Raw genomic sequence first — 20,938 nt, forward strand, 5'->3', positions numbered from 1 at the left:
CAAAACCGTCCACGCTGATACAGTATGTGACAGGTGTGTATCAAGTAACACCGGAACCAAAAGGAAAGCACGCCTAGGGGGGCTGCCCAAGGCTGTAGGGAGACGGCTTGCAGACGAAGAGCTCTAGTGCAGAAGGGTGAACAGGAGTTCACTGGGTAGAGAGGAGCTCATGGGAAGGGGGAAGGGGGAGGGGGAGGGGAAAAGGCTGTCTTTTAAAAATGAAATCAATGTTTTTGCTTTTATCAATGCCACACAGCTGGATGGGAGGTCTGAAAAGTCAGACCCTTCTGCACGGCTGTTCACACCCCTACCACTTGCGCTCCATCTGCGCCCACCACCTGCGCTCCAGCCACGCCCACCACCTGCGCTCCAGCCGCGCCCACCACCTGCGCTCCAGCCGCACCCACCACCTGCGCTCCATCTGCGCCCCACCACCTGCGCTCCAGCCGCACCCACCACCTGCACACCCATGCCCCCTCCACACCCACATCTGCTTGCGTTCTCACTCCTCTGCCTCCTAGTTTTCATTTTATTTTTTTGGCAGTGCCTCATGGCATGTGGGATCTTAGTTCCTCAAATATGGATTGAACCTGTGCCCCCTGCAGTGGACATTTGGAGTCTTAACCCCTGGACCCCCTGCTTCTAACCAGTACACTCCTGGTGCTCTGCCATGATTTCTTTCCATTTAAATATTAGTTATCGATGTCCTGCCAGGAAAGCCGAGGGCTCAGCTCCTTAGTCACACAACCCAACACAGGTGGGTCCCAGCTTTGCCTAATCATCACGCTGTGTTTACATCAGGATGGCTAAGTCTATCTTCCCCACAGTCGGGATGCCAGCCAACTATGGGTCTCTCTCCCTTGAGTGAGTAACAGCGACATTTAAAAATCTGCTTTTCTATTGACCTATAGTCGATGGGTCACCAGGTTCTGGCAACAGCCTCCTCTCCAGGCGCAAACACTTCAGCCATCTCTCTGCCGCCTTCATTCCCAGGCGACGTGTGCCTTGGAGAATGACATTCACGGTCCGTGAGTTTTCAGGACGTCGCGGAAATGCCTGACCCCCAGACCTCTATACAGAAATTGCTTTTTTCCTTCTTGAAACTTAGGAACCATAGTTTTATTTTTCTTCCTGAAGTTCTGAGCTCTCATGAGCCCTGTCCTTGCTGTTGACAACAGCTCGCATTTGACATGTAAACGCAGGGCCTTTCCAGTGGGGATCTCGTTTCCTCCTGTTTGGCAGCGTTGTCTTGAATGATGTCTTTGCTGACTTCTGCTCTCTCAGAGATTCCATTACTCAGGTGGTAAACCTGCTCACGACTGCTCGATTACCTGACACCCCAACCTTCTGTCCACCTCCTCAGCGACTCTGGGCTCACGGCTTTCCTGCTACCATGACTCTTCATGGGCCCCCTGAACCCCACTTCATGATGCTCCAGCCTCTCTTATCACCCTGTGGATATGCAGTGTATGTTCTGAAGTCCCCGCCTGTTCTCTAAATTCCTCACTTTCTATCTAGCGTCTTTATTTGTGCCTGTTTGGTGTCTGCCTTTCCCGATGGTAGTTTTCCCTGAATGACTGGTGATGCTCAGCTGTCTGTTCCCATTTTCAGTCTGAAGCATCTGCACACAGGATGGAAACTCTGGATGTGGTGAGTTGGTCCTATGGTGGGAGGACATGCCCCAGGGGGGCCCTCATGGGGGGATGAAACACAGGGTGCTTGGGGGAGGGGTTCTGTTCGGAGGTGACAGCAGGTGCAAAGGGCCCGGGGCAAGCGTGTGTCTGGCTGCCTGGGGAGCAGCAGGAGGCTGGGTGTCTGGGGCAGAGGGAGTGAGCTGGGAGCTGTGACATCAGTGAGCAACGTGCTTCCCTGGTGGCGCAAGCAGTAAAGAAGCCGCCTGCCAGTGCAGGTGGATGTAGGAGACGTGGGTTTGATCCGTGGGTTGGGAAGATCCCCCGGAGGAGGGCATGGCAACCCACTGCAGTATTCTTGCCTGGAGAAATTCACAGACAGAGGAGCCTGGTGGGGTACAGTCCCTACAGTCACACAGAGTCAGACACGACTGAAGCAACTTAGCACACACCAGGTGAGCAAGGGCCCCACGAGCCTGGGCCTCCAGGCCTAGCAGGTTCAACCGAAACACCGTTTCCAGTCTCACCTGCATCTCCAACACTCGGGGTCTCCAGGGTGCTGACCTGAGGTCTGGCTAGCTCCCAGCTCTGCCCACTGGTGGCAGGCAGGGCGGCTTCCCCAACGCTCTTCACCTCTTTTCGCTCCCCTTCCTGGAGCTGAGGACTGGTGACTGCCTCCCCTTCATTCTTACATAATAGGGTCAGGCGTCCACATGCATCCTGACCTTCACACGCTCCCTGGTGACTGAGGGTACTTTTCTCAGCTCGTGAAGAGCAGCATCTGCAAACCGAGCCCCCGGCCCAGCCCGGCCCTGCCCATGTGCCTGGGTCGGGGGTCTCAAGGCCGGCTGCACAGTGCTCTGTTTAGAGAGACGGCCTGCTCCATAACTTTAAACTTGTGGAATCTGGGTTCACAGCCTCAGCTGCGGTGAAAGGGTTCCGGAAAAAAGCTCCGAGGACTCGACCTCCCCTACCTGAACCAGGCATCCACCTGGGGCTCCCTGGTGTCCTCAGTCTCCAGGTTTGATGACTGACCTCAAGCCAGCTCCTTCCCAGCCTTGGGCTCCACTTCATCACCCCTCCTTCACTGTTGCAAATCAATCAGTTAATTAGGAGAATCTCCCTATCCTGACCCCAAGCTAGATCAGTTCACAGGGCAGCCCTTACTTGTGCCACGTAAGGGGCAAACGTCAGCCCTGCTTTTCATACGGATCACGTGTGTGTGCATGTCAGTTGCTTGGCCGCTCCCAACTCTTTGCTATCCCATGGACGACAGCCTGCCAGGCTCCTCTGTCCCTGGGATTCTCCAGGCAAGGATAGTGGAGCGGGTCGCCACTTCCTCCTCCAGAGGGGATCTCCCTGACCCAGGGATCGAATCTGGGCCTCCTGCATTGCAGGCAGAGTCTTTACCAGCTGAGCCACTGGGATCACGACAGGCAGTGGGACGGGACGGGCTGACGTCCGTTTGTTTCCGTCCGTCCTGTGGGACCTGCACGTCTCGCTCAGAGTAAAACCCAGAGTCCTCGCCCAGTCGTGCGGGCCCTCCCTGGTCTCCACTCACCCACCGCCCCAGCTGGCTGACGCGCTCTGCTCCTCACGCTGGCCAGGCCTGCTCTGACGCCAGGGCCTTTGGGCGCGCCCGTTCTCGCCCACGGCCGCCCGCAGGCGTCTGCGTGGCTCACTGCCTCCTCTCTCCTTCGATCCTGGCCTCCGCTCAAACGTCAGAGGTCCTGCCAGGCTCCCGTCACTCAAGACCCTGGCTCCTGCAGCTCCACCCCCTCTCTCTACCCACTCACTCACCCTGCCTCCTCTCTCCTCAAGGAGTTTAGCAACCCTGGCGCAGTATGCATGTATCTGGTTACCTGGTAATCACTAGTCTGAGGAACGCACACCCCATGAGTGCAGGGGCGTCCTTGTTCACTGATGTGTCTCCGGGCATCTAGACGAGAGCGTGGCCCTTCCCGGGAACTCGGCGTGTGCTGTCTGGAATAATGAACTTGAAACCTGATCCTTCTCCATCACAGATAAACACGGTCCATCAGCCCCAAACTCGGGTCTCCCGGGTTTCTGCGCCCTGATCCAAAGACACGACTTCCTCTTCCCTGTTTCTATGGGAACTCAGAGTCTGAATCCCAAATAAGAAGAACTTTTAAAAGAAACGACTTAAAAATGAGTGGCTTCCCTGACCGCATGCCCTAAGCAGGGATCCGGGGAAGTGCTCAGAGGGATCAGCCAGGCCGTGAAGCGGAAGAGGCGGGCAGGGGCGGGCAGTCAGGAGCGGCGGGGACTGGGCCCGGGGGGCAACTGCAGAGCTTCCCAAAGAGGCAGAGCTCCCCACGCCAGCCAAACGCCAACACACACGGCAACTGCCTGGTGTGCCCGCTTTTCCCAATTATTCAAGAGTAGCTGGAAATTGGAATTTTATACAAAACTGCAGGATATTTAAACATTGGCAAAGAATCTAGTTTTTAAAAACTCTGGGTGGGCAGTCTGCACTTCCAATGTGGGAGGCATGGGTCCGATCCTTGGTCAGGGAACTAAGACCCCACGTGCCGCGTGAACTGGCCAAAACAAAACAGAAAATTTAGATAAAGATCCAAAACTATGGGCAGGCCACAGCCTAAGTCTCTGGGTTGGGATCCACCCCCCAGATTGCAGACTGTGGCTTACTCCACCAAGAGCTGGGTACCCAGCCCTGTGCAAGGTCAGCAGATCACCAGCCGTGAGGCGGACACCCATGATGCCGGCTCCCGCCCCACCGAGCTGCTTCTAAAGACCCAGAGACACACAGCCAATGGAGAGAAGAGAAGCCGGTCAGAACGAAAAACGCAGTTTTCTGATGTCACTCATGGAAAGGGCTCAGATGAAACCTGGCATTTCATCACTCATCCTGCGAGGGTTTAAACGCTGCTTCTCACAGAGCATCACCACCAGCATCATCACCACCATCACCACTGTTAGGACCAAACAGGCGCCATGACAGGCTTCAGGGGGCCAAGGTAGGCCTAAGTCTCCTTTACAGGGGGGCTGAGTTATTGCCAAGGAGGAGCTGAGATCATCCTCCGCCGGCGCCAGGACTCGACCAATCAGTGTACTCCCTGTAGCCTGGTTCAAGCTTATCAGGACGAGGATGAAAACCCCCTGAGAAAGCCCGTGCGCGCGAAAATCTAGCCAACTAGTAGATGCTAAGGAACCCTTGCAACCAATCTGCCCCTGCCAACTCGCTGTCTTTGTCTTAAACCTAAAAACACTGCTGTAATTCAGGGCTCGGGGCCCTTGCTCCGCTCCACTGCGCTGGATGTGACTTGGGCCCTGGCTCGAGCTTGCAATAAACTCCCGTTCTGCGTTCGCATTGCCGTGGATGTCTTGTTTTCTCAGCTGTGGGGACTTGGACTGCGGGCATAACAACCACCAGCATCACCAGCATCACCAGCAGCATCACCACCAAAACTATCACCATCACCATCATCATTAATGTTACGACTGAACCGCATCTCCCACTGTGATGACATTGTACACAGGGCCTCCAGGGAGGTAAGTAAGGCTAAATGAGTCATAAGGGTGGGAAGCTAACCAGATAAGATTGCTGTTCCTATAAGAAGAGGAAGAAACACCAGAAGCCTCTCCTTCTCTCTCTCTGTCTTCACAGTACGCTGAAGAAACACCAGTGACCAGGTGCCTGTCCGTAAGCCAGGAAGAGAGCCCTCCCAGAAACTGCATCTGCCAGCACCTTGACCTCGGACTTCTCGTCTCCAGACTGTGAGGAGTAATGTCTGCTGTTTCAGCCCCCAGTCCACGTATTTTGTCACGGCGGCCAAGGGTGACTCAGACAATCAGCACGATCACAATCATGACCACTGCTGTTTAAGAAACATCCAAGTACTATAGACGCTCCTTCTGCTCTTCCTTCTCTTCCTTCAAAACGTCACCTCTGTCTCTCGCGATTCTCAAACCTGAGCAGATGCTGAGGTCTCTAGAGGACTCAGGACCCGGAGCCCTGCCCCCAGGCTTTGGATTCAGGGTACTACGAGGGGAGTCTGAGGACTTGCATGTCCTGCTGCTGTTGCTTCAGCCTTTGGATTAAATCATAAAGCAAAGTTCGGCCAGATGAAGTCTGCCAAATATCCCACGGTTTGTTAGAAAGGCCCCTGCTCACAACAGCAGCTGAATACCATCAAGGCTTCCCAGGTGGACACACTGGAGCCCTGTTAAATGATGAGGCAAGCTAACATTCCCCCCGAAATCAACAGTGAGGGGTTCATTTTTCATCACCGGGAGGGGAAGGATCATGAATGCAACGTGAATGCTGGGGACGTTTTACAGGCAAGGCTCCAGAGGCTGAAGTAAGCTCTCTGCACCATGAAAACACCAGGAGGCGGGGACACGCGAGGCTTGGAGGCCAGCTCCGTACTGGGTGTGCCGAGCGCATCCCAGGCTTTGATTCTGCCCCGACACCGAACAATGTCTGCAGGGCACAAGGCCCTATTATTCAGGCGTAATTGTCTTCCTGAACCATTTGGGGCTCTTGATTGATTATTGTTAGCAAAATCGAGACAGATGGCCTCGGGGGTGAGCTGGGGTGGATCTGCTGGGGGGTGGGGGGCAGGGGCGGTGGCGCAGAAGGGTTCCTGCCAGGACTCCTGGAAGAAGGGGGCATCCCCCCGAGGTGGTCGCTGCCTGGGGGGACAGGACAGGAGAGGGGACTCACGGCAGGGGAACAGTTTGCCAACAGTGACCTTCTGTCCCAGGTGCCACGCACAACTCACTCCCCTGGGGAGTCAGGTGGCAGTTACAAACCTCTGCCCAGAAGGGTAGCAATGGCTCTGTGGTACCGTCCATGTGCCAACCCACATCAAAGGGCACTGCTATTGTTCTTTAGTTGCTCGGTCATGTCCCGCTCTTTGTGACCCGGTGGACTGCAGCACGCCAGGCCTCCCTGTCCCTCACCAACTCCCAGAGTTTGCCCAAGCTCATACATGTCCATTGAGTCGGTGATGCCATCCAACTCTCTCATCCTCTGCTGCCCTCTTCTCCTTTTGCCTTCAACCTTTCCCAGCCAAGGGCATTAGCTGCTGTTTTCTAAGCAATTTAAGTACTGTTTGACTTCAAAGAAAGGGCCATGGAAATGCATCACTTAATAGCAACAAGATATTTAAACTGAGACCACCGACGCATGGATGAGTCCCACCACGAAGTGGCAAGAGCCTACACTCCCTATCACCACTGCGAAGAGGACATGCTTTGGGGAAGAAAGCACAGTCTTCGTAGACCCAATAGCACACCAGGCACTCACCTCCACGACCCATTTCATTAAATACCTTTAAGCCACAGGTGCAGAGTAAAACCCAAGCCTGCCTCTGCTCATGAGCTGAACAAACTTATTAACGATGACTGTTAAACACCCAGCTTCATTTGGGGATCGAGCTGACTCATTTTCAAGCCATCAAGGGCTTTCCCAGTGGCTCAGTGGTAAAGAATCTGCCTGCCAATGCGGGAGACACGGGTCTGATCCCTGAGCCATGACGGTCCCACACGCCTTTGGAGCAACGAAGTCCGGAGCAACGACTACTGGGCCTGTGCTCGGGAGCCTGCGTGCCGTGACGACTGAAGCCCACGCGCCCACAGCCCGCGCTCAGCCACGAGAGAGGCCACTGCAATGAGGAGCCACACGGCACAACTAGCGAGTGGCCGCCACTAGACACAGACAAAAACACACAGCAGTGAAGACCCAGCACAGCCAAAAACACAGCAATTTTTAAAAAGATATCAAGCCCATCTATACTACTCATATCCGAGCGGAGGAATCCCTGATGGCTCAGCGGGTGAAAAATCAGCCTGCAATTCAGGAAACACAGGCGATGCGGGTTCGATCCCTGGGCTGGAAAGACCCCTTGGAGGAGGAAATGGTAACCCACTCCAGTACTCTTGTCTGGAAAATCCCATGGACAGAGGAGCCTGGTGGGCTGCAGTCCACGGATTCGCAAAGAGTCGGACACGACTGAGCGCTGACGCTGACAAGGAGAGGATGAGCCAAGTTACCCATGGAAGCCAGGTCTAAACGTGAGACCTCTCTCTGCTCAGGAAGGTGTAAAAATTCTTTCCAGATAAAAAGAATCACAGTCACCTCAATGTTCAGTTTGAGGAGAGAGAGCGAGCTGACTGTGTTTAGGAAGAAAAAGCATTTCTGTAACTTTGGGCGTTTAGCCAAAAAAAAAAAAAAAGTTCTTTCATCCTAAACCATCTGGTCAGCTGCATCAACATTCGATGAGCCCCACGTTTATAAAACGGGGTATTACTCAGCCACAAAAAGGGATGAAGCCGCGATACACCCGACCACACAGATGGACCGTGAAAAGGCCGTGCTGAGCGAAAGCAGCTCAGCACAAAGACCACGTATGGCACCAGCCCCTCTGCTCCTGCAACGTCCAGAAGCAGCTCACCCTCGGGACAGAGGGAAGTGAGCGGCTGCCCAGGGGCCGCAGGAGGGAGGAGCAGGGAGCGACTCTTCCGGGCCCAGAGTTTCCCTTGGGCTGATGAGAAACCACACAGAGGGGACGCCACCACCACGCCAGGTGCCCACGGCCACTGAGCTGCTCGGCTGCGATGGTACCCTCTGTGTAATACACATTTTACCACAGTTTAAAAAGCAGGACCCCACCTCTTTGCTCCACTTCGTAACCCCGTGGCCGCTCCGCGCTGGGTCGTTGACCCTCCACCCAGGACAGCAGGCCAAGTGGGGGCACCGGATGGATGGCAAGCCACCCCCCGCCCCCAGGAGACTGTCCCCATTCACACAACGGGCAGCGAAGCCAGCACTGCCCGCCACTGCAAAGACAGCGTCCCCCGTCTTTCTGCTTTTCCCAGACTGCCTTGTGAATCGCCCCCTGGAGGCATGGCTAAGGCGTGGCCTTAGCTGTTTGTTCTAATCAGAAGGAAGCTGGTGTGGACAGGCAATCTGAAATAGGGTTGCGCTCCAAACACAGACCCCGCCCCCGACACCAGGGCTGGGCGCGCGGCCCGGGGGCGTCACGGGGGCTGGAGGAGCCTGTTACCTGGAACGGGGTCTGGCTGTTGTAGTTCTTCAGCTCCTTATCTCCACCTCGAAACAGAAGCACACGAGCACAGCTGTCCTGCAGAGGAAGAAGAGATCTGTTTGCAAATCACGGCACATACATCTTCCAAAGGAGCTTGTTCACAGCTGAGCTTGCAGGAGTTCAGAGACGTGGAAACGCGAAGTCAACAGGAGGGCGTTTCTGCTCACTGGAGCGACCAGGAGGAGGGCAGATGCCCGGACGCTGCCAGCTGAACCTTCACTGCCACAAAGACTTGGGACGGCGACTCAGCAGAATCTGCAAAAATTTCACATACACACACCCCACAGCCAGTGATTCTTTTTAAGACTGTATCTACCCATGGAGAAAGCTGAGTGCGGAAGAATTCATGCTTTTGAACTGTGGTGTTGGAGAACACTCTTGAGAGTCCCTTGGACTGCAAGGAGATCCAACCAGTCAATCCTAAAGGAAATCAACACTGAATAGTCACTGATGCTGGAGCTGAAACTCCAATACTTTGGCCACCTACCTGATGCAAAGAACTGACTCATTGAAAAAGACCCTGATGGTGGGAAGGATTGAAGGCGGGAGAAGGGGATGACAGAGAATGAGATGGTTGGATGGCATCACCGACTCAATATTGGGACATGAGTTTGAGCAAGCTTTGGGAGCTGGTGATGGACAGGGAAGCCTGGCATTCTGCAGTCCATGGGATTGCAGAGTAGGACACGACTGAGCGACTGAACTGAACTGAACTGATGCATGAGGAAGGAAATGGCAACCCACTCTGGTATTCTTGCCTGGAAAATCCCACAGACAGAGGAGGCTGGCGGGCTACAGTTCACTGGGTGGCAAAGAGTCAGACACGACTGAGCAACTGAGCACCTTTACAGAGAGCTTTGCACGTGCATAGAAGATAGGTACTAATTGAAAGACCACAAGTAAACTCCAAAAGGAAAGAAGAGAAAATGTGGAGATGGCAAAAGTACTCTAAAATAAGGAAAAGTGGGAATGATTCTGGAATACCCTTTGTTTTCAAAACAGCTTTCTGTTGAAGTACAGTTGACCTGCGATGTTGCCGGTGCACAGCAGAGCGATCCAGTTACACACACAAATGCACATTCTGTTTCAGATACTTTTCCATCAGAGGTCATTACGGGATCTCGATATACGTCTCTGAGCCACACAGTAGGTCCTTGTTGCTTCTCTGTTTTATGTTTAGTAAGACCTGTATCTGTTAATCCTAAATTCCTGATTGATCCCTCTCCCACTTTCCCCTTTGGTAACCATGTGTTTTTCTATGTCTATGAGTCTGTTTTGTAAATAAGTTGGTTTCAGGTTCCATGTAAAAGTGACACGTATCTTTATCTGGCTCACTTAGTGTGATAATCTCCAGGTCCTCCCATGTTGCGGCAGATGGCATTACTTCACTATTTTTAGGGCTGAGTAACGTTCCATGGTATAGATGTACCACGACTTCATCCACTCCTCTGCTGATGGGCCTTTAGGTGGCTTCCATCTCCTGGCTATTGTAAAGAGTGCTGCTATGAACACTGGGGTGCAGGGCTCTTTTTCAGTTAGCATTTTGTCCAGATATATGCCCAGGAGTGGCATTGCTGGATCATTTGGTATCTCTATTTTTAGTTTTTTAAGGAACCTCCATAATATTCTCCACAGAACATTCTTTACCAAGGCAGTGATAGCAAAAACAAAACAAAACAAAAAAACAACATACGCCAATAATACACTGACTAGAAGAAAATCCAAACTGCCTAACTAGAAAACATGAGTCTCAGAGCAACAATATAGCTTCGTTTCACTTCCATTTTAGAGTCTATATTTTAGAAAGCAATGAATAATTCTGAAAAGAAGTTACCCGTTGACAGGAATTACTTTCTCAGGAAGGAAAAAGGGTGGGGGAGCAAACAGAAGGAGCCTTGTGTTGCTATTTTCTGCACTCACACTTTCTACCGTCGAGGCAGCCAATGTTCTTTTCTCGTGTTATCTGTACAGTGAAAAGGGATCTGGTCCTGTCCATTTCGTGAGCCTCTATTATTCACCTGGAGAGGCTCACCCTCTTGGAAGTCCTGATGGGGAGGTGGGGACAAATACCCACAGAGGAAAAGGCACGTGAAGCGAGCTCCCGGGTCGCCTAGGGGTGAGAACTCCGAGCGTTGTCTGCAGGGGCCCAGGTTCAATCCCTGGTCGGGGAACTGAGATCCTGCGAGCCGCATGGAGCGCCAAGTGAAATGAAAGAGAGACAGGCGGAAGCAGACGGATGCAAAAGCAGCGATGGTTTGAGTCCTCTGCCTACCAGACGCAGCTGGGCTGTTACGAACGAGCAGGTGACAGTTGGGGATGAGTATGATGTTCAAGTGCCCACAGGCGCTGGCGCCTCACGCAGGGGGCTGCACTGTCCCCCACGGCAAGCCCCCGCCCCAGGCCCATCGCCCTGGTCCACCGCCATCTACAGAGTCCGGAGCAGAGGCAACAGGCATGGCCCCCCAGGCTGGACGCTTGGTAAGTAACTGCTGAGTGAAGAGGCCATGAGGCAAACACCAGGGCTTTCCACCCAGGGACCTGTTTACGGGGCCAGGCCAGCAGCCCCACTCCAGCGCCGGGGGACCCGGTGCCCTGGGACGGACAAGGGCCGAGACCAGGACACACGGTGCAGGAGGGGCACCTGGGCGAACAGCAGCCTGGAGATCCGGAGACAGGAGGGGTGGGCGCTGCCCAGGGTGGGGGCTGCGGGTGGGGAGTGGTTTGGGGCAATGAAAACGTTCTAATAGTAACTGTGGGGTGGTTAGGCAATGTGCAAACAGATTGAAAAGCACTGAATTGTATATTTCAGATAGGCAAACTGTATGGTGTGTGAGATAAATCTCAATAAAGGTGTTAAATATTATCAATAGAAAAGTAAGAAACAGAGAGTCAGAGACAGAGAGATCAAGAGAGACACAGAGACAGTCAGAGACCACGAGAGACAGAGACCCAGGGAGAGACAGAGAGACACGGGGTCAGAAAGACCGGGAGACACGGACACCAGGGGAGAGACAAGGAGGGACCCAGACAGAGAACGCCGGCAGCAAGCTGGCTCTGTGCCCGCCAGGCCCAGCCCAGAGCACGGTGGGGCCGCCCTGACCCCCGAGACCCGGGTGAGGCCCCGGGGCCTCCCTCGCAGGACGATGATATGAACGGGGGGACATCCGTGCACGGAGCAAACAGGAGCTGAGGCAGCGGGACCCTTGTTCTCTGAGCCGCACTATGGCAGACACACGGGACAGGGCAGGGTCTGCTCACAAACCCGCTGGCCGCAGGCGGGACGGCTCCGAGTTCTACAGGAAAGAGTGCTGTGGGGCGGCCGGGGTCCCGGGCCTCAGCGGCACACCTGAGTGGCCGTGAGGGTCACTGCAGACTCGGGGTGCACACTGAGGGCCTGAAGGGAGGCTGCCGTTGGGGACTGCTGTGGCTGGAGAGAGGGCCTGGGGACCACTTCAGGCTGGGTCCAAGGCAGGCAGAGAGACACGGGGCCCTTGGGAGGGAGGGCAGGCTCCACGGTGGCAAGAAGGACACGTGCAGACAGATGTCAGGAGAACAAAAGAGGGCGGAAGGACACACGGGCAGGAGCCCACTGTTGAAACAGCCGTGAGCATGTGATGCCCTTGGTTCAGATGGTGGGCAGGCCCGCACCACGTTGACAGGTGGAAACTACAGGAAAACCCCGTCTCGGCCTACACTGTCTGCACCTTTTCCATGAGTCTGCGTCCAGGTGGTGCTCTGAGTAACTAAAAACACTTAAAAGAAAAGTTTAAAAGATGGACCTGTGCTTGGCAAACACACCTTTCACACTTGGGGTACAGTTAATCCCAGGCTGTAAAAGAAGAGCCCCGGGCATTACTTCCAGGGGAGATGAGCCCTGGATCCTGGCCCAAGGTCACATACCCCGGCCTGAAGCTGGTCCTGTCATTTGATTCTGGGGTCTCACCTCCTGCCCTGCTGATTCTGTGAAACGGCTTCTACTGGAACTCGGGCTCCTGAGCATTCGGGTCCCGCCCCAGGCTCCTGGCCCCTGGTGGGGCCACTAGAACCCACCCCACCAACTAAGGCTCGTTCCTGATGACCCAAAGTGTTAGTTACTTAAAACAACAGTGTTATCTTCCCTCAGTGAGCAGTGTTCTGCAAAGAGAAAAGAGGAAAGGGTATCTGAGAAGGCCCTGGCCCTGAGGGGACACGGGGCCTATGGATGAGCCGGATTTCGGCAGGTTACCATCCAGGGTGTGGGGGAAGCAGGTGAGAGAGAACAGACTCCGGGGGCAGCCAGCCAGGGCAGCGCTTCTGGGGCTCGGGAACCTGAAAGCTGCCTGGGGGCGCATTCTGAACAGAGCCTGCACTGGCCTAAGTGTGCCCTGGCCCGGCTCCAAGGCAGCCGGGGAGGACCCGCCAGGTGACCGTCCCAGATGTCCGGAGCCACTGGGGCCCATCAGAACCCAGGGCAAGAGTCTGGCCCGGCAATTCCATGCAACTGCTCCCCACTGCTCCTCAAGGACTTCCACTGAAAACTCCCATCAGGGAGGTGTATCTCCTAGGAAGCCAAGACTAACCCTTGCCAGGCACTGCCAGTCACACCCTCCCAGGAGGAAGCCAGCCAGGATCTCAGAAAACTCCTCCGCTCACCCACAGAGGGACAGCTCTGAGTCAATATTAACCAAGCCCGAGGCACACACCCTGTCATTTTAATAGCTGCCAGACTTGGAAGGGGGAGAGATTTCAAAACCGCAGGGCACGTGGTTCATGTGACTTTATAACGACGACACTGTGTGTGTGTGTGCATGCGTGCGTGTGTGTGTGTGTGTGTATGTACAGACAGGTGTATGTGTCTGTGTGCACACGTGTGCACATGTGAGCACAGGTATGTGGGTGCACACACAGATGCTCTACAGTTCAGAAGACACACCTCTCCATTCCTTGATTCCACCCTCAGCACATCCTTGCTAGAGGTAGTAGGAGGCCCATTTCACAGATAAGGCAGTGGAGGCCAGGAAGGCTTGAATGAAAACCTGCAGCTTCAGGAAGCGAGCAAAAGGAGAAGTCCTGACCCAGAGAAGCTGCTAGTGGGAGCCTCGTGGTGCCCGTGCGTGGCTGCTGGCTGCCCTGTGGGTCCCCTTGCAAGGGGATCTCGTAGGACACACTGAGGTGTGTCTTCATCATTTTAAAGGAGCCCATCAAGTGCAGACAGACGCACCCTGAGTGTTTTGAGGGCCAAAGCATCAGGAAGAACATCCAATTATTATCCAGGGATGACTTCTGGAGAAGTGACTACAGTCACTTAAATGTCACAGACACGAACTACTCAGCACTCCAAATTATGAGTCAGGAATTCGTTTCCAGTCTAAGTGATCCCTTGAAACGAGCCTGTCCCATGAGACATAAACCTAGGAAGAGCCCGGATGCATGCGATCAATAAAAGGGTGAAGTGCAGAGCTGGGACGCTGCTGCCACCAGAGCGAGGCTGGAACCTGGCTCCAAAGACCGAGCCGCTCTCAAGGGCAGTGCCCCAAGGACCACACCACACACATGCCCTGACACATGGCTTCACCTGACCTGTGCCCAGTGGAGCATCTTCCTACCTCCAATCAAGGGGTTACAGGAACCCGTCGCCAAGGCCTGGGGGAGAAGAGATACAGGCTGGGTTTTGAGCCTGGCTTTGGCATTCACAGCTGAGCCGCTTGGACTAAGCCTGCGACTCCTGGCCTGTTCAAGGGAATGACAACCAACAGCAGCCTCCAAAGGCTCGTTGGCGGAATCTAAGGGGAATGACTAGGGGACACCTTTCTGCACACCCTCAATGCCCAGGGGACGATCACCCCTATGAGGGTCCCTGCAGAGACTGCCACTGGCTACGATGCTGACACCCATGGTGTGCGGTGTGGAAGGGCCCAGGGACCACCCTGTCTCAGGAGGCCGGCTCCCGAGGGGCAGGGTCTATTTAATTTTTAACCTTCCAGACAAATTTGCCTGGCTTAGTAACTTTGATATTTCAAACTCCCTCCCTCCCTTCATTATCCAGGGTAGAAAAACAAACACCAGGCTGTCTACCGGCCTCCCCGCCCCCGCCGGGGCTCCTGGAAGGCCAGCCAACAGACCGAGGAGCCGGAAGATGAGATGCAGTTTGCTGCTTACAATCAAAGCCCTAATTAGTTGACTTCATAAAAGAAGAAGACAGAATATTCTGATCATAGTGTGTTTTACTGGAAGTGTACGGATGCGGTCTGCCTAAAACTGATAAAACACACAATCAATCCATAAAGCTGATGCTTTCACATTTAATGAGAAGTTTGTTAAGTCAAATTAACAGCAGTACGCGTGGCATCACCATCACCATCCTAATCGCCCCCGTCACCACCATCGCCGTAGTCACCATCAGCACCACCATTTGCTGCCTTTCAGTTGCTCAGTCGTGTCTGGCTCTCGGCGACCCCATGGACTGCAGCACACCAGGCTTCCCTGTCCTTCACTATCTCCTGGAGTTTGTTCAAACGCATGCCCATTGCGCTGGTGATGCCATCCAACCACCTCATCCTCGTCGCCCCTCTTCTAACTCTTGCCTTCAATCTTTCCCAGCATCAGGTCTTCCCCAACAGGTTGGTTCTTTGCATCCAGTGCCCAAAGCATTGGAGCTTCAGCTTCAGCATCAGTCCTTCCAATGAACATTCAGGGCTGATTTCCCTTTAAGCTGGACTGGTTTGATCTCCTTGTTGTTCAAGGGGCTCTCAAGAGTCCTCGGCAGCATCACAACTCAAAGGCATCAATTCTTTAACGCTCGGTCTTGTTTATGGTCCAACGCTCACACCCGTACGTGACTACTGGGAAAACCATAGCTTTGGGTAGCATCACCATAGTCAGCACCATCACCAGTCACCATCCATCACCACCATCACCACCACCGTAGTCACTTTTACTGAAAATCGACCGCACGCCAGGCACACCATATGTTTGTTTTCTATTTTAAGCCTCTTAGCAGCCCTGCCAGTTAGGTATAATTATCTCCACATCACAGAGGAGGGATTTTCTGGAACCCAGACTGCCACGTCTCGCTGCATTGCGGCTCTATCTTGAGGCGGCTTCTTAATCCCCTTCCTTGGCTCCTGTCCTGACCCAAAGGCACCAGGTCCCCACCCCGGGAGAGTCTGCTTCTCAGCAGCACTCTCCAGAGAGCCCTATACGACACCTCCTTCTGCTTGAAGGAGTTTCTCTCGTCGGCCCTGAGCCCGGCCTCACACGCCGCATGTGTGCAGGAGAGGAAGTGGACTCAGCGAGGAGGCCGGCACTCTGGTGACGTGGGGAGGGCAGGGCCTCGGGTTAGGTGTCAACACAATTGCCAGGTGTGCCTGACAGAGGCTGGGGGGCCCTCGATCCCTCCGCCCACCCCTCCATCCCCCCGAGGATGGCTCATCAAGTGTACACGGAGCCGTGCATCTCTGAATTTCACTGAGATTCCATCTGCACCGGCCTTTCTCACAGGTTGGGAAGCGGTGGGACAAGCTGAGGGAAAAGATTAAAAGGTCACACTAGCATCCCAGGGAGAGGCACAAGAGATTCGGGAGGCTGGATCCCAGAACACTCGCCGACTCCCAACTGGACATCCTGTCCAGAACCCATGGGCCACCAAGCGAGTCTGTGACCCTCCATGACGGCCTCTGGGACAGAATGCAAGGCTGGGTGTCCGAAACAAGAGGGGCCCCAAAGGCATTTCTACCCATGCTGCTGCAGAGGGTCAGATGGGTAGGGCTGGACAGCAGCAGGTGGGCCGTGACGGTCCTAGGACCCTGGACAGGGGACAGCTCTCATGCCCTGGCCAGGCTCCCCAGAACGCTAGGAGGAAGGCACTCGGCTGGGAGCAGGGAGTCTGTCCTTAACTTACATCTGGTGAGAGACCAGATGCAGCCTTCTGCGCCTGGGCCTGGCAAACTGGGGCCCACAGGCTAAACTGGCCCACTGCCTGGTTTATAAATAAAGTTTTATTGGCACACAGCCACACATTAATCTGCATATCGTCTGTGGCTAAGTTCACACGGCAGAGGCAGAGTGGAGTAGCTGTGAAGAAGTCCATGTGGTCTGAAAAGCCGGAATAGTCACTCAGTGAGTCTTTACAGAAAAAGTCTGCTGGCCTCTCTAACCCAAGGCAAGAGAGGCAGGGTCCTTCTACGAGCCCTGGGCGGCTCTGGGTCATCCCAAAGCCATCGGCCGAGGGTGGGGACAGGTCCAGAGGTCACTCAGAATACAGATTCCCAACAGTCTAATAAAAAAGGTTACACTTTCAAAGATCACCCTGCCCTCCATTATTTCAAGAGACAAAAAACATGGTTTTCTGTTCAGGGTTTTTTTTTTTTTTTTCCCCGTGATAAAATAAGCTTAAAATCTACCAGGGAAAATTAAGGAATGCTTTCCCCGTCTACTGCAGTAATTAAGCGGCACATGTTGGCACAGATGTTTTACCAGCCGAAGCCAAGCCTCCTGACGTGTGTTTTTCTAGCCCAGCCGAGCAAGATATCCCCGCGCTCATAAATCCATTCCAGCATCCATGTGCCTTGGAACACCTAGGGCCCCAGCTGTGTGCAAATCCCATCAATATGCTTTCATTAAGGAGCTGGCCAGCAGCTTTCAGGAAATCCCTTGAAGTCAGACTGAAATCCTTCCCCAGCCCCATCTGGCCGAGCTGCTCTCCTGTGCCAGGAGCAGGGCACACCCTGAGAGATGGCGGTTTGTGTCCCTGAGAAGGTGGGCCCAAGGGGCAAGTGGAGGCCGGCAGGGACGACAGTTAAGGCCTAATAACAACCTGGCCCTGGGCAGTTCCCCTGGGCTGTACTGCAAAGGGCTGTGGCATGAAAAGCACAACTCACTCTACCAGGGGCTCATCAAGGAAAGACTTGACTGAGGGCAGGTATCTCAACTGGGTCTTGAAGAATGCATAGGACTTTTCCAGGGCAAAGTGACTCCCGTCACTGAGGAGCCTTGCCTGGAGGGCGGGGGTCGCATCCCATCCCTGCTGCTTTCTGAGCATGCTCGCGCCCAGCTCGCCCGAGTTTTCAGTCCTTCTCACACGGGAGAGCAAGGCCTTTATATAAACGTGCTCACATGAAGGCTCCACTCATGGAGCCGAAAAGAACTGAGCGGGGTCCTGAAGAGAGATCTGCACGCCTGTGTTCACAGCATCACTGTTCACAACAGGTGAGGCAGCCCATATCCCCTGACGGATGAAAGGATAAACGTGGTCCATCTTCACAAGGGAAACCTGCTGCTGTTGTTCAGCCGCTCAGTCGTGTCCGACTGTTCGTGACCCCATGGGCTGCAGCACGCCAGGCCTCCCTGTCCATCACCAACTCCCAGAGTCCACCCAAACTCATGTCCGTTGAGTCTGTGATGCCATCCAACCATCTCATCCTGTCCTCCCCTTCTCCTTCTTCCTTCGATCCTTCCCAGCATCAGCGTCTTTTCCAATGAGTCAGCTCTTCCCATCAGGTGGCCAAAGTACTGGAGCTTCAGCCTCAGCATCAGTCCTTCTAGTGAATTTTCAGGGTTGATTTCCTTTAGAATTGATTGGTTTGATCTCCTCGAAGTTCAAGGGCCTCTCAAGAGTCTTCTTTGGCACCTCAGTTCAAAAGCATCAATTCTTCAGCTCTCAGCCTTCTTTATAGTCCAACTCTCATATCCATGCATGACCACTGGAAAAACCACAGCTTGACCAGAGGGACCTTTGCCTGCAAAGTGATGTCTCTGCTTTTTAATATGGTGTCTAGGTTTATCATAGCTCTTGAAAGCTATGACGAGGGAACATGACTCAGCCTTAAAAAGGAAGAAAATTGTGCCGCAGCTACAACCTGAATGAACCTGAGGACATTACACTGAGTGAAGCAAGAGAGACAAAAGGAGAGATTCCACGCGATTCCCCTCGTAGGACATCCGTGGAGCTGTCAAGCTCACAGAGACAGGAAGCAGACGGTGCGGCTGGGGGAGGGGACGGGGAGCGGGTTGATGGAGACAGAGTATCAGTTTGGGGAGATGGAAAGTTCTGAAGACAGAGGCAGGTGACACTCGTACCATGTGAACGCATCTAAGGCTACTGAGATGCGCACCTTAACTGCCTAGTTAAGACGGTCGAACATTTGCTCTGTTTTACTTATTAAACCACAGTGAAGAAGGAATTAGGTTTCCCAGGTGGCGCTCGTGGTAGAGAACCCGCCTGCCATGCAGGAGACATAAGAGCTGTGGGTTCCATCCCTGAGTAGGAAAGATCTCTTGGAGGAGGGCATGGCAACCCACTTCAGTATTCTTGCCTGGAAAATCTCACAGACAGAGAAGCCTGGCAGGCTCTAGTCCATGGGGTCACAAGAGAGTTGGACATGACTGAAGCGACTTCGCATGCAAGAAGGAACTAAGCAGAAAAAGCCCCCTGGGGACATGTGTGTACACGCGATGGAAAGGCTTGCTGTTGTTACACGGCGGTCCCATTGGCGTTCAGCGAGGTGCCATAATCATCCTGGGGGCTTTGTCAGCGGCTCCCAATCCCCATTTCATGGCTCCAAGCTGCCCCCCTCCAGGCCCCAGGGGAGACCCACTCTGGGGCACGTGTGACAGGGTGCCTGCAGACTCTGCCACGGGGGCGGCATTTGCGCCCAGCTCTGACTGCTCCAGCTGTGTCCAGGACCCTCCTCTCACTTCCTGTGACTCAGGTTCTCCTTCTGTGACAGGGCTGTGTGTCGTGCGTGCTTAGTCTCTTCAGTCGGGTCCAACTCTTTGTGACACTGTGGACTGTAGCCCCCCAGGCTCCTCTGTCCATGGGATTCTTGAGGCGAGAATCCTGCAGCGGGCTGCCATTCCCTTCTGAGGGGAGCTTCCCGACCCAGGGATGGAACCTGATTCTCTTATGTCTCCTGCATTCGGCAGGCACGTTCTTTACCACGAGCACCACCTGGAAAGCTCGTACGATAGGGATAACCATCCTCAAGGAAGCTGGTGAGGAGCTCTCCCAGCTAAGCACTGAGTGTCTGTGTCTCCCCAGATTCCTACCTTCAAGCCCTAACCCCCAGTGTGACTGTGTCTGGAGATAGGTCTTTACGAGGTGATTAGTTTAAATGAGGTTGTAAGGGTGGGGCCCTGATCTGATAGGATTAGCATCCTTGCAGAAGAGACAGCCAAGGGCTGTTTCTGTCTCTGCACATGGGAGGACACAGCCAAAAGGGGCCAGGCAAACCCAAACCAGGAAGACAGCCTTCCTCTGGAGCCAAGCAGGCGGCCCCTTGGTCTGGGACGTGCAGCCAGGACTGTGAGAGATAAATGTCTGCTGTTTAAGCCGCCCCGTCTGTGGGGCTTCATTACAGCACCTGGAACTGGACACCCACCTGCAAAGCACTCAGCACAGCCCCGGCTCTGGGGTGCACAGTTACGGAGGGTGTGGGGTGTGTGCCCGGCTCACTGACCTGGTTGTAGAGGGCGCAGATGTGCAGGGCGGTGTTCCCCGAGGCATTCTGGGCCCCCATGTCGGCCCCGTAGAAGAGCAGGTGCTCCAGATGCTGCACGTGGCCGTACCTGCAGGCCTGAAATGAGAGTCCACACCGTGAGCGGAACCGCCCGGGACACACCTGGCTCCCCCAGAACTGATGGTGCAGCTGGCACAGATCACAGCCCACTTCTGCATCTGGACTGGGCCCCCCAGGACAGACCCCAGGGTGGGGAGCAGGAGAGGGGCTCGTGACGGGACTCAGGACTGTGCTCAGCTGTTCAACAGAGGGGTGGGTCTGCGTGGGGGCCACCCATTCCTTTCATTCGGACCCGCAGGAGGGGAACCCCAAAGACACCATGGCATGTCTCTGCCCCCTGAACTCAGCGACCGGCCCCAGGAAACGCAGATCAGGATGCTCCATGCCTGGCCTTGCTAATCCAAGCCCCCCAGACCCCAGGACGACACATGAGGACATCTGCGGGTGTGCGAGGACCTGCTGCGTCCTGGGGAGAGACCCCGCCCACCTGACCTGTCCTCCTCCGGGCAGAGGCAGCCCCACTGAGACTTTAGCATGAACCCACCCTGAAGGGGTGCAAGCAGCAGGGGGGGTGGCCCCACGGCGTGATTTACCCTTTGCTGAGCCCTTCTAGGGCCGACGTGGGATCTATGAGCCAACAGGGTTCTGGGGTCAACCAGATCTGGCTTGGTTTTCCAGAACTTTCACCCTGAGCCTATGTCTTCATGTGCCAACAGAA

The 20,938-nt window shown here is 54.5% G+C and overlaps 1 protein-coding gene across 1 annotated transcript in view; it reads right to left on the reverse strand.

The window, feature by feature from the left end:
• The window catches only part of SHANK2 (SH3 and multiple ankyrin repeat domains 2), a 459,075-nt gene that overhangs the window by 383,598 nt on the left and 54,539 nt on the right, over positions 1 to 20,938 (reverse strand). The window contains exons 7-8 of the mRNA XM_052662177.1: positions 20,161 to 20,277; positions 8,684 to 8,761 (exon numbers count right to left, since the gene is read on the reverse strand). Of these exons, the coding sequence (XP_052518137.1) occupies positions 8,684 to 8,761; positions 20,161 to 20,277 (195 nt within the window). The remainder of the gene's footprint in view (positions 1 to 8,683; positions 8,762 to 20,160; positions 20,278 to 20,938) is intronic.

This window comes from Budorcas taxicolor, chromosome 25, assembly GCF_023091745.1.
Source record: "Budorcas taxicolor isolate Tak-1 chromosome 25, Takin1.1, whole genome shotgun sequence".
In the NCBI taxonomy this organism is placed as follows: Eukaryota; Metazoa; Chordata; class Mammalia; order Artiodactyla; family Bovidae; genus Budorcas; species Budorcas taxicolor.